This window comes from Mustela lutreola, chromosome 10 (genome assembly GCF_030435805.1).
Source record: "Mustela lutreola isolate mMusLut2 chromosome 10, mMusLut2.pri, whole genome shotgun sequence".
NCBI lineage: Eukaryota > Metazoa > Chordata > Mammalia > Carnivora > Mustelidae > Mustela > Mustela lutreola.
In genome coordinates this window covers 52,797,717-52,811,775 of record NC_081299.1, presented here as the reverse complement: position 1 = coordinate 52,811,775, position 14,059 = coordinate 52,797,717, and the positions used below count along the sequence as shown (strand labels likewise).

Below are 14,059 nucleotides of genomic sequence, written 5' to 3'. Positions count from 1 at the left end.
CCAGTTGGACACAGGCCCAATGTGGCTTTGCACTTTCTATTTAATTAGGGTTGGCACTTTGGCACTGGAAGGAATAGCCTGATAAATCGGGATAGACTGGAAATAGAAAGCCTAGGTTTTGGTCCCATTTCTAAGCCTGACAAGCTCTCTGACCTTACATGGACTCACCATATAGTATCCGAAGGCATCTTTCTAAAACGGCAATCAAATCCCACCACTGCTTTGCTTGAAACCCTTCACAGGTTTCACACTGCACCCCAGCTAGCATTAAATTCAAGCCCCATAAGGCCTGGCACCATTTGGCCCCTCCTATGCTCCAACCTCACTTTCACCCTCTTTAACCCACTACGCTGTAGGTCAAGGGCAACCTCTTTCAGTTCTGCAAACATGCCAAGCTCTCCACACAAGGGGATCCTTAGACCCAAGTAATTCTGTTCAACTTCTCAGAGACCCCCTTCCCTGACCACCCTTGGTTATTATCCTCTCTAACAGCATCCAGCATTTTCCGTGACAGCAAAAATTGGTAATAGTCAGTGTACTGACTTCTGTGGCCATGGCTCATGCCTCTCACGCAGACTTGCTGCAAGTTCCATGAGGGCAGGAGCCAAACCCAAAGCCAAATTCACCACATTCCCAAAGCCTGGCGCATGCCTGGTTTTGAGGATGCACTGAGTCAGCGCCTGCCACAGGAGCCAGTGAATGGTGACTTTGGTTAGCCAAGGCTCGTCACCTCTGTCCCCCATGAGATTTCACCATTTCCTCATCTCTAGTCTCTGAGTGATGGATTTGGACAAGGTATTTCTGAAGACCCTTCAGAAACCAGAGAGAAATAAGAAGGCTGAAGAATGAAGGTCAATAGGAAGGAACAAAGCACAAAGATATGCAACGAGAAAGAGCCAATTTCTAACTGGCTTTGATCAAGTTTGTGCAAGAAAGGGAAAAAAGCAGGAATATTCTTACTTCCTAGTAAGCTAGAATAACTCCGTCGGTCAGCACTAGGAGATTATTATCATTACTGACCCAAGACTAAACATAATGTACAAATGGTACCAAGAAATGTTTAGAGAGAATGACAATTTCATATTGGCTTTTAACTAACGAAGAGGTACCTGTGACAACTCCTTGTTCTTTAAAGGCAAGCTTTGTTCCCCCTGGTCTCCTTCTGTGAGCCTTCAGCAAATTTACTCTTTCTCTCTTACAGTTCCTATGCTAATTCTGACAAAGACAAAAAACTTCACAACATCTACTGGCTTATTTTTCTGCAGCCACAATACACCAACTATAGTTGGAAAAGCAGATTAAAAAAAAAAAAATGTGTCTTTCAGGGGTGCCCAGCTAGCTGAGGTGGTAGAGCATGCAACTCTTGACCTTGGGGGTCAAGACTTTGAGCTCCATGTTGGGGGTAGTGTTTACATAAAAAAAAATGTGCCTCCCCCCCCTTTTGGGGTATTCTTTGTTTTCATTTGTGTCTCGAGATTCACCTGCATAGTGCATTTTGCGGATTCTAACATATGGGCCCCAGATCCCCTGGCCCCCAAATATTTCCCTTCCGATTTCACCATCTACATCTGACCAGTTCTTAGATCATCAGCTTCTCTAGCCAAAACAAAACCATGTCCCCGACATCCTTGCTTGCCCTCTGTAATGCTTACACCATTAGGATGAGAAAGAGACGGACTGCAAACTGCTTGTAGCTGGGCTGGGGCTTTGGTTTTGCCTCATAATATTAACCACCAAAGGCAGAAACACATTAAAAAAAAAAATGCTCTGTAGTAGAAAGCTTGTCGCCTCCCACCTCAAGGAACTCTGGCCTTCCTGACGCCCAGCCCAACACCACTCAGCGAAACACACAAAGCGCTCGACCTCCCGCAGCTTGCCAAATATAAAATACAAGAGCTGTCCTAAATACACAGAATGGCAGACACACAAACACACACACACACTCCCTCAAAAGATCAGAAGTTACATAGCGCCTTTCAGTAATATTCTGTGCAACAGCAATCATTTTGGAGGGGAATAAACATTTGGAGGACTCCAGACAAAATTTCTGGCATTATACTCTATGCTGCACCTTCTAATTCCTACTCCCAGCCCACAGCCAGAGGACCACCTTCCCACACATTCTGAAGGAGCTGAATTTATAGCCCCCAGGTACTGTGTGTACTTCTCAGGTGTGGTAGGCATACTGAGTATTTGCCTATGTACCAGGCACTGTACTATGTTTTTTATATACATTATCTCAGTTAATTTTTTTTAATTAGGTAGGTTTAATTTATTCAGGAAACCAAAGCATATAGAGGTTAATTTTCCCAAGTGTATGATAGCTAAGCAAGAGTCAAAACAGGCGGAGCTTTAGCAAAAAGATATTATTCTCATCTTAGACCTAAGCATATTCTGACTCTGAAAGGGAAGAGTGGCCTAAGCTCTGACCCTTGAATGGGACCATGTAGCCCAGTAATCCTTCCACCACAATGACCATGGTAGCTCAAGTCCATTGCCAAACTTAGATTAATGACAGCCAGCCCAGCTAAACCCACTGTTATTTACTTCAGTCCAATTCTAAAGAGAGAACTTCCTCAAATCTCAGGTTCTGCTCCAAGCTCACAGCTCCTTATGTCCATTCTAGGTTATCTACATAATGCAAAAATTACCATTCCATTATAGCCTCAATTCTGTTAAGATAGCCTGGACTGTCTTAACAGTCTCTGTCTCTGTCTCTCCTGGACAGAGAATTCAGGATCAACTTCATTTTGGTAATCCAAAATCAGAACAGGATCTACTACTTGATCCTCTTCCTTTTAATAGACCACTCCCAGAGGACCCAAAGGACCAGGTGATCTTCAAACATTCATGGAAGGGGTAAGAGAAATTTAACAGAGTTCTCTCACGATCAGCTTTTTTCTCCTCCCACAATCAGCTTTTGAAACCTATAGCTTCCCAAGCTTTACCAAGGCAATATTCTGAGTTGCCAAGTCTGAGTTGGGGGGTCAAAGAATAGGTATTTTTTGACAAAGCACTTCAGATGACTCTGACGATCACCCAAATTGGGGACAACTGGCCAAAGATGTTTAACTCCACTGTCCCAGCTATTTCTTCAGTTTTACCTTCTTCCTGGACTGTTTCTCGATCTTGAGCATATAACCATTCTCAAGTTTCCCTGACTTATAAAATGATTAGCGATAACAATAAAACTCTTCCTTTACCCCATCTCTTCTTGAGTTATTAGGGACGTTTCCCCTTTTTCTCAGTCAAGTAATTTGGAAGAGTGGTCCACATTGATTCTCCACTTCTTGTCCCCTCATTTCTCCCTCATCTAGCCAATTTGCCTATTCCATGGCCACCTCTCCCTAATCCCACTTTTGGATTACATTTAATAGTCTACCTGGTTTTCTCCTTCTTTCAGGCCAACTACACTTACATCCATTTTCCACAAAACTCTCTTGCTTGGCGCTGCTTAGTCTGTCAGTTGGCTGACTTCAAGCTAAAAAACAAAAACAAAAACAAAGCAAAACAAAAACCAAACCAAAACCCAACTCCTCCGTCAAATACAAGTGGTTAAAATCTGCCTTAGTGCTACCTTCGTTTCCTGTTATTTACTGCCCTCTTCCACAATGATCCTGGACTGCGCTGGCTGCACGTTCATAGATTTCTAACTGGGAAATGTATTTACCTCAGGCACATCACCTGGATAATTCCCAATGTCTCTTAAGATGCAACCTTACAATCTGGTCCAGTACCCCCACTTACCGTGATCACACATCACTTAAGATGCTAATAGTAGTTGTCTGCTGACTTTCTCCTTCCCTTCCCTCCCCTCCGTACATCCGTATGGTTAGGTTGTGAGCTCGGAGGGTAAAGCCTCTGTCTTGATGATCTTGGCGCCTGCCGCGGTAACTATTGTATAGATGTTACGTGAGAGAGGCTCTTTATGAGAAAGAACAAGGAAGGAGTCGTGGTTGGTTCTGGGTCTCAAGCGTCTGCACTGTATAAAATTAAGCTGTTAACCGACAAATACAACATGAGCGGAGGAGGCGGTCTGGGTTAGAAGTGTCGAGGATTATGGGTTTGATTCTAGACACACAGAGTCTGAAGTAACAGTAGCAGGATACAGGGATGGAGACATCTCTTTGTCCTCAGCAGTCTACAGCAGGAGGCCCACTGGACTGGGAATCAGGACATACCGTTCCGTCATCTCAATACCCACCATTTGTTGTCTGACTTTAGGTACATCGGTTAAGTGCTCTGGGCCTGCTTCTCATCTACAAAATAGATGCTTGTCTCTGGTATCCATGGAAGACAAAGGGATAAAATGGCTTATGAGGTGCTAAGAAGCAGCAGATTGATTCTGTGTACATGTGTGTCTGGACTCAGCACAGTTTCATGCAAACGCAGAATGGTACTATTCACATGCACAGCCTGTGCCACTCTATATACCCGAGATATTTATGCATACCAATTTGCCATGAAGCCACAGAAACCAGGGCTACCTTGCAAGCAAATCACAACCACATTCTTTTCTTTCCTATGGTCCTTCAAAAGCCTTGGTTCTTCCATTACAAAAATGAAACAAAAGCAACAAGAAAATTCTAGTTTCAGGGTACCTGGGTGGCTCAGTGGGTTAAGCCTCTCCCTTGGCCTCAGGTCATGGTCTCAGGGTTCTGGGATAGAGCCCCACATCGGGCTCTCTGCTCAGCAGGGACCCTGCTTCCCCCCTCTCTCTCTGCCTACCTGTGATCTCTCTCTCTGTGTCAAATAAATAAATAAAATTTTTTAAAAATTAAAAAAAAAAAAAAGAAAATTCTAGTTTCATTCATTCATTAGTAAGTATTTGCTGTATACCTGCTATGCACTAGGCTGGAACTTGACATGCAAAAAATAAAAGGAACAGAGGGTCAAGTAGATATCCAAGATAAAAACTTAAATTTTTAAGAATGTACTATAGAGTAAAATAATAAAGAGAGCTAGCTGAGGACCCCAACTCAGCCTGACTTCTGCCACTGTTCAATCCTTCTGCCTTCCCTTTCCCTACAGGCTGCCAGTCTCCATCTCAACGTGTGCCCTCTAGCAAACCCAACCAGTACAACAGACAAAGAATTCTACCTGTCAAGTCGCTGGGCCCTGAGGAATGAGCAATATTTTACAAGTCAGAAGAGGCAGGCACTATATTCTAGGATAAGACAATAACATGAACAAAAGCATGGAGGAGGGGCGCCTGGGTGGCTCAGCGGGTTAAAGCCTCTCCTTTGGCTCAGGTTATGGTCTTAGGGTCCTGGGATTGAGCCCCACATCGGGCTCTCTGCTCAGCCAGGAGCCTGCTTCTCCAACCCCCCTGCCTGCCTCTCTGCCTACTTGTGATCTCTGTCAAATAAATAAATAAAAATCTTTTAAAAAAAAAAAAAAAAAAAAAGCATGGAGGAGTGACAGACATTGAGGATTTGAAGAAATGAAAGTGACCCCGTGAGGGGAGAAGGAAGAGTAGGAGAAGATGGAGTTGAAAGGCCTCCACATTTGTCTTGCAGGTGAGCCACAGAGGTTTTTGGAGTTACAAAGCAGGTATTTGCAAAATACCTACAGTATACAGGATATATTGAAAAAGAGAATAAAAGCAGAGAAACCTTCTGGGAGGTTTCCATATTGACTCATCTTCTAGAAAGGTCTATGAACTTTTCCTAAGTTTATGGCCTTAGCAGTGGAGAAGACAAAAGGGATTCAAGACACATCTCTGAACTATGGAATCTGAGCCAAGTTCCCCTTCAATGAAGGGCGGACAATGAGACCTATGTCACAAGTCAGCATGACAAGCAGGAAGATGGACACACAGTAAATGCCTAGTGAGGTGACTTGCATGTAGTAAAATATTTACTCACCAACACTCTGCTTTGATCACTGACTTAAGGAAGTTCCATCTGCTAAAACCTGGAGAAGCCATGGGTGGGAAAAGGCAAGGGGAGAATTCCCAGTGTGACCAGGTTGGAGATACTGTTAGTGGGGACAGTGAGCCCAGACTGCGGGGAAGTTTAGAAAGTTTTCTTTTCTATTTAATTTTTGAGGTAGCTACAGAATCACCACAGAGATGTGTGTGTCTTAAAGTTGGCTACTCAATAAATAAACTCATATAGGGGGGCACCTGGGTAGCTCAGTGGGTTAAAGCCTCTGCCTTCGGCTCAGGTCATGATCCCAGGGTCCCGGGATCGAGCCCCGCATCAGGCTCTCTGCTCAGCAGGGAGCCTTCTTCCCTCTCTCTTTGCGTGCCTCTCTGCCTACTTGTGATCTCTGTCAAATATAAAAATAAAAAAAAAATCTTAAAATAAATAAATAAATAAATAAATAAATAAACTGAAATAGGCCGCAGCTGGAGAGACAGATCTGGAATTCCACAGCATGTGGCAGGAGCTGAGGTGCTGGCTACACTGAGAACATTTGGGGGGGGATAAGGTTTAGAAGTGAGGAAGGTGGTTAAGAGGACATGTGGGGACATCTATCTGAGGACAAAAGGAGCTTAAGAAGAAAAATGAAAAGGTCTGAGCAGAGAAGTAAGAGGATAAATGGCACAGAATAATTTTGTAGACACCAAAGGATGACAGAGCTTCAAAAAAGACGTTTACCATCAACTACTACAAGAAGGTCAGGAAAACTGTGGAGGGGTCACTTGGAATCCTTCTGGAGGGTAGTGATAGAGTGAAAAATTGGGACAATCTCAATGTTGAACTGGAGTGGACTTATTAATTCAAGGACGTTATACAATCATTACCCCCAGGATCTAGATATGTATTTATTTACATATATACAAAGGAATGTCCAGGATACATTTGTTAACTACAAAAACAGAAAAAAAAAAAAACAAGGCTATATCCACTATAATATGTAGTATGAGGAAAAAAATATATATGTATGAGAGATTATATGTGACTAATAAAATCTTCTGAAATCAATATTACAGGGTTGTTGTAGCAAACTATTAAAAAAGACTAGGGGCGCCTGGGTGGCTCAGTGGGTTAAATCCTCTGCCTTCAGCGCAGGTCATGATCCCGGAGTCCCAGGATCAAGCCCCGCATCGGGCTCTCTGCTTAGAGGGGAGCCTGCTTCCCTCTCTCTCTCTCTCTCTGCCTGCCTCTCTGCCTACTTGTGTCTGTCAAATAAATAAAAAAATCTTAAAAGAAAAAAAAAAAGACTAAACTTTGAAGTACCTCATATTATAGAAACAGAACTTGAAGAGATACTTAATTTTGTGTATACATGTGTACACACAAACACACACACACACAAATGTAAACCAAATCCCATAGCCTCAATAATCTAGATTTCTAAGTGAGTGAATAGGTTTTAGATGTTACATGGATAATTACCACATCTCTTATGACACTAATGCAATCATGAAGCTGGGGCAAACAGGCATAAAAACAAACCAGAGATTCCTAAGTTGGCTGATTTTTTCCTTTTATTTTAGGTTTTTAGGGACAACACAGCTTTTCACTGCCCTGGCATTAGCATACAGAACAGGTAATTTTCATGGCATTTGAAAGCAGAGAGAAAAGCCTGTAACACAGAGCCCATCTTTGTTATTCACAGAAGGAAGTGATGAAGCCATTGAATGTAGCAGCCGTCTCCAGCCTCCAGTGCCCACCTGTACCTCCTGCAGCATTTACCGTTGTAACATGACTTGCAGATGCCCCTTACACCCCGTGAATCCTGGTTCTCAGTGTAGACTGCAACGCTACCAAGATCGAAGTTTGCAACTTCAAATGATGTCTTTAAATCAAACACAATAAAGAAAGTCCAGGCACTTTTTCTTTCGGCAAGAAAGACTAACTCCCATTCCACTCACACCTCAATTGCATAACTCAAGAGAGCAAGAGGCAACTTTCCTTGGACTCTTCAAATACATTCTCTTTAGGGATCAGGCTACGCACAAGAAAATAGCTCAGCAGGAATTAAAAAAGAGAGAGACAGAGAGAGGGGGAAGGAGGGAGGGGGGGAGAGACACTAGGGATAAAAGCAGGAAGGAACCTGAGCAAAACATTACCAGCACCATAATGTAACGTGTGCACTGTCAAATGCCAGTAGTTTGAATGGAATCAGGGACAAGGAGTCAATTTAGAAAGTCGAGATCTAGCAGGGTTGGGCTAAAGAAAAAGAATACACATGTGTGTTGGACAGATGGACACATGACCTAGTTTTGGGTAAGTGTAGCTAAGAATGGTTTACAATTTATGTGAGTCTGTTTCCAGCTAGTCTGAAAGGCAATCTGAAACTGTGTTATCAATTAGGGACCCATTGATGGATTATATACAGTCTGAAACAGCCTGAGGCTGGACGTCTTACAGATGTAAATATCAGACATGCGATAGCTCACGAAGTACATTAATTCTGCTCTGAAAGGGGGCATGAGCTGGAGAGGAGGAAAGGGGGGAGCTCTGAGGTCACCCTCCACCATCTACCACTCCTGTTATATTACAAATGACTGCTCAAGAATGTGGACTTTGGGATGCAGCCACCGCTTGGTGGAATGTCACATGACTTCAAGTACAAGCGAGTCCGTTCTCAAATACCTGAACAGGGCCGAAAACTGCTTGTAAATCCAGCTACGTCCACTGTGCCGAGAACAACTCTTGTTACGTAGGATGTGATACTTGACACGTGCTTTCAGAAATAACAAAATTCAAGATCTGATCTTTAACCATATACCTCTGCCCTCACCATCTCCTTCCTCCCCTCCTCCTGACTTTTCAAAGTCTCTCCCCCGTCACAAGTAACTACTGTAATAAAACAGCATTTTGTCAGGATTTCCAATTACGTGTGCGCTGAGTTCTACTCCCGAACCTCATTTATAGAAGATAACCTTAATGTAATGTAACTAAGAGGTCTTCAAGGCCTCTTTCTCTGCCTCCTCTCAGCTGATATCTTGCTTCCTAAGTCTCTGAGGAAACAAAATCACCAAGAACAGAATGTCTCTGAGCTCTTGACACCACACTTGGGTCCTTATGGGCGGCCCGGACCCTGGCTCTTCCTTCCCTCCTCTTGTTAAGCATGAACCCTGTGCTTTTGGACTCTCTGGCTGGAATCCCACCATCTCTTGCCCAATGAAGGAAAAGGCTCCAGTCATGTTCTCTCCTCTTGCTCTTGGGTCTTTAGCTTTCCTCTACTGGACCATTCCCTTTGGCACATAACCTTGCTGTAATTTCTCTCAATTGAAAAACACACTCTGGACTCCACACAGCACTCTAGCTTTCCTTTCAACAAACCCTGGGAGTTCATGTACTTACTGTTTCCAGTTCCTCTTGTCCATTCTTAAGAGCCTGAACTAATCAGGATCAGCCTGTCATTCTATTGTTATACCAAACAACCCTGTCAAATTCATCAGTGACCTCCATGTTCCTAAACCCAATGTCTGTTTTCTTAGCCTTTGTCTTACTGGGCCTACTTAATCCAGCTGATCTCTCCTGGCTTCTTGAAATACTTTTTTGTATTTCAAATAAATTAAAAAAAAAAAAAATACTTTTTTGTATTTCACTTGGATTCAAGAAGATGACTCTCTTGGTTCTCCTACCAGACTGACTTCCTTCTCTCAGACTCCCTCACTGCTTCCTCTTCATTTTGGTGACCTTTAAGTGCTACAGTGTCCCAAGACTTAGTCCTGAACCTCTTCTCTTTTCTGCCCATAGCCCCTTGCCAGGTGATCTTTTTGGGTCCCGTGATTTAAGTATTACCTGTACCCAATGAATCTCAAATGTCAGTCTCTAGTCTGACCCATTCCCCAGACTCCAGACTCATATATAACCAACTGCCTAGGAGACCTTTCCACGTGGATATCTAATAGACATCTCAAACTTCAAATTTCTACATCTGAAATGTTGACTCCCTGACAGCAACCAGTATTTGCCGTCATAGTAAATGTCAACTCTGTCCTTCTCTTTGATAAGGCCAAATATCTTGGAAGTCCTTCCTAGCTCTTCTCTTACATATACTCCTCACCTCCCTTCAATTCACCCGCAAATCCTAACGGTCCTACCTGCAAAGCATAGTCAGAATCCAACCACCTCCACTGTTAGTACACTATTAATGCCACTGCCACCTGCCACCTGGATTTTGGAATAATCTCTTACATGGTCTCCCTGCTTCCACCATTGCCCTGATGTAATCTTTTTCTTGGCACGGCAGTCCATAAGCCTTTTAACCTAAGTCTAGTCATAAACCCATTTTGCATAAGCCCATTTTGCTCCTTGGCCCCACCTCCCCTCTACCATGGTCTTCTGGCTCATTCACAGCAAAAGCAAAAGTCCATATGAGGGCCAGTAAAATAAGGCTCTTGGTGATCTGGCCCCCAGCTGCCTCTCTGGTCTCTTCCTCTATGATCAATCCTTGTTCACTGCATCACAGTTACAGTGGCCTTTGCTGTTACTGAGCACACTAAACACTAACTCAAACCCTTTGCCTGGGATACATTTCCTCAGTTATTCTTATGGTTTTAAAATCCCACTTAATTCAGATCTCACTGATGAGCCCTTTATAAAGTAGTAAGACTCGTTCTTCTGCCTCCTTCCTCCCTCGGCTTCCATTCCCAGCCAAAAGTACCACTGTGTCTCATCCCTGTGTTACTTTTCCTCCACAGCATTCGTTGCCCTCAGACATGCAAGTTTACTTATCCTTTTCTTTAAGATTTATGTCCCCCAGCTCCCAGAATAGAAGCTTTTTGCTGTTTACAGCTGACTTAGAACAAAGGAAGTGTTTACCCCAGAGAAGGTGCTCAATAGGTATACAATATGACTATTAATGACAGTGATCTCAACAATATACTCCCTAGGAACAACAAGCAGATATAAAACGAGGCAATGAGGATGGAACCCTGGCTGCAGCAGCTTCCAAATCCTCCAACGTCTGGCCCACTGGCGCAAGGGGTCCTGACAGGACAGTGTTGCTCTGGCTCCCAAGGGACCATGTACCACCCTCAGTGTGGCCCCAGCCCGCACTTTCTTACTGTCCCAATCACACAGCCAGAGGGCAATGGAGCTTTGTCTGGAACCATGACATCTGACCGAGGGTCGCTCAACCAGCAGACAGGTCTCATGAAAGCTGCTGTCTATCAGAAAGGAGTGAAAATACATTGGGAAGTAGACTGTACTTCCTTCTTGCTTTATTTCCCTGTTTATAAAAGCAACACATGCTTAGTTTAAAATCAGGGTACCTGGGTGGCTCAGGTGGTTAAGCATCTGCCTTTGGCTCAGGTCATGATCCCAGGGTCCAGAAACTGGGCTCGCATCAGGCTCCCTGCTCAGTGGGGAGCCTGCTTCTGTCTCTCCCTCTCTCAAATAAATAAAATCTTTAAAAAACTAAGAAAATGGTTAAGGAAAATATGTCCCTATTCCACCACTAAAAGGTAACTATTAATGTTTATGTGTGAGCCTTTCTAGATCATATGTACATAAAGTAGTAACGGACTATATTTTTTCCTTATCAGTTCATTTAACGTATTTTTAACTTCACAAAATGTGTATTTCTGGGGCACATTTGTATCTGATTCTATTCAAGGATAGTTATTTTGGGGTGCCTGGGTGGCTCGGTCAGTTGGGCCTCTGGCTCATGATTTCAACTCAGATCATGATCTCTTAATGGGTCATGGGATTGAGTCCCATGTCACTCTGTGCTCAGCAGGCAGTCTTCTTGGGATTCTCTCCTCTGCCCCTCCAACCCCGTACACAATCTGTCTCTCTAATAAATAAATCATTTTTAAAAATTGCTATTTCAAGCTGAAGTCTTCAGACCCAACATGTCTTGTGTCACTGAGCGTAACTGAGGGAAAGGTAAACACTGAATTGGGGAACTAGAAAATTCAAGTTCTGGCCTGTGTTCTGTGCCAACTATGCAATCTTCCATAATTCATTTCCTCTGCCCATTCCATGTTCTTCCATGCTCTCTTATTTATGAAAAATATTTTCATTGAACTTCTCATAGTTAATCTCACCTGCTCCAGATGGTCTCCAGATTCTTCAAATGATTAAAAAAAAAAAAAAAAAAAGAATCCATTATGTATTGGTCTATACAAGATGTACCTGACATATTTAGGTTGACCTTAGCCAGCAGCTAGAGTTTTAATATCCTTAAGTGACAAAGCTTACAGTTCCTTCTTTCCAGACCTGTTACCTGGTTTGTGTATACGACTCCCAAAGGTTACAATTCTCCCCATTGACCATGACTGACGGGGCTCTAAAAGTGAATATTCTGTTCCTCAGCTTCTCTAGGGTTTTACATGTCTGCAGGAGACCTGGAATTTGAGAAATACAGTCCTTTGTGTTTAAGATAACCCTTTATCTCCTCAGTAATAAGGGAAGCCTTAGGATCCTTCTGAGTTTCAGATTTTTCCTTGGTACAATTTAAGGACTGAAACTGGTAGGTGATCTCTAAAGGTATTTCCAGCTCCTAAAAGGGGAAACCTTGGTTCTGAAGCTCATCAACCAACAAATGCACATAACAAGACAAAAAGGGTGAGAAATATAAACTGGAACACCAGGACAAGAAAGCAGAGATATGACGTCCCTTTGGAACTCTATATTCAGGTGCTCTAGTAGTTATTTCTACTAAGTTTTAACAAAAGTGAGAACAAAGTTCAACTTCAATATATAGCATCATGGCACTGTTTATTAGTAGAAATGCTCCCTTATCCTTTTTCCCGAAACACCAAAACAAACTGAAAATTACAAGTAGGGAATATAAATCCAATACTTTTTACTGCAAAGATAACTGGGTCTCCAAAATAATCTTTGAAATAACAAATGTAAAACCCCTAACGAATGAGATAATGAAGAATCTAGCCATATGTACACTATATAGTAAATGCCCAATACAGGTCAGCTCTTTTCTTTTTCCTTTCCCTCTTTTGAGTTTCAATTTTCCAGAAATATCCAATTTTATGGATGCTATTTTCTCTTCAAATCTTAAAGGAAAATGTCTAAAGCAATACATTTATTCAACCTGAATTTGGTGGACCTACAGTTCACCTTTATAAACCAAGAGATTACTGACCTGAATTTAAATCTCGTCCTGGATTGAAGGCCCGGCTATTAACAGTGGTAGAAAGTCGATCGCAACTAATTGTTCTAGATACATTGGTATTAAAGTTCCCATCAAATCTGAAACAACAGAAGAGAATTAGCAATATTTATTTAGTGGTTAATGAATTTAAAAAAACCAAGGTAATTCATATTGCATATGAGGGAAGCTCATAAACATTAAGTTATGATTTAGATTTTAGAAGTTGAAAAATATCACTTCAGAACAGTATGGGAAAAATATGTGTTCTACAAGGCTTTAGAAATCAAGTTCAGTTCTAAGGAGATTAAAAAAAATAACCATTCTTTGATCCAATTCTCACTGTAATGAATTTGAGTCAGGTAAAATCATACAGAAAACAGGTTTGACAAAATTCAGCCTTAAGCTCTGATGGTATATATGAAACAAGTCTTTATCTTATCTGAAAACCGTGAAAAAGAACAAAAATTGTGAGTAGTGAAGGAAAAAAAATGTTTGTGGAGTAGGAAACATCTAGACTTGATTCCCTGCTTTTTCACTATTAAACATGTGACTCTAGACAAACTCCAATTTTTCTGAGCCTCAACTTTCTAATCTAAAGAAGAAATTAAAAAAAAAAAAAAGACAAAAAAGTTCCTCTTGTGGTGTAGAACACAGAGTTTGCACATCCTGGATTGCAATATAAATAAGGTCAAGGTCTTTTTGATTTCCAATGGTAGTACAATGGCGAAGACTAGAGCTAGAACAATGCTAGTACTCTTAAGACTAATTGCTGATAAATAAATACTAGTGTAATCAGTGACTCATTTGCTAGAGCAAACAATAAGCTACAGAAAAATCAGAGGAAAATGTACCATCTCAACCTTATGTATTCCCTATGAGTACTTCTTTTCTTACCAGACTTTTTATGTGAATTTAATCTAGAAGTAACAAAAGCCTAAAATCTTAAATTTCTAAATAACCCATTGAGAATTTCATTTGCTGATAAGACTCCTGAAATCACTAAGAGTTCCCGCACGAAATTAACTCAATCTGA

At 41.9% G+C, this 14,059-nt stretch overlaps 1 protein-coding gene across 1 annotated transcript in view; it reads right to left on the bottom strand.

Annotated features, from left to right (window-relative positions):
- CACHD1 (cache domain containing 1) overlaps positions 1–14,059 on the bottom strand; it is a 204,804-nt gene that overhangs the window by 63,655 nt on the left and 127,090 nt on the right. Inside the window, exon 4 of the mRNA XM_059138128.1 lies at positions 13,018–13,124. Within this exon, the coding sequence (XP_058994111.1) occupies positions 13,018–13,124 (107 nt within the window). The remainder of the gene's footprint in view (positions 1–13,017; positions 13,125–14,059) is intronic.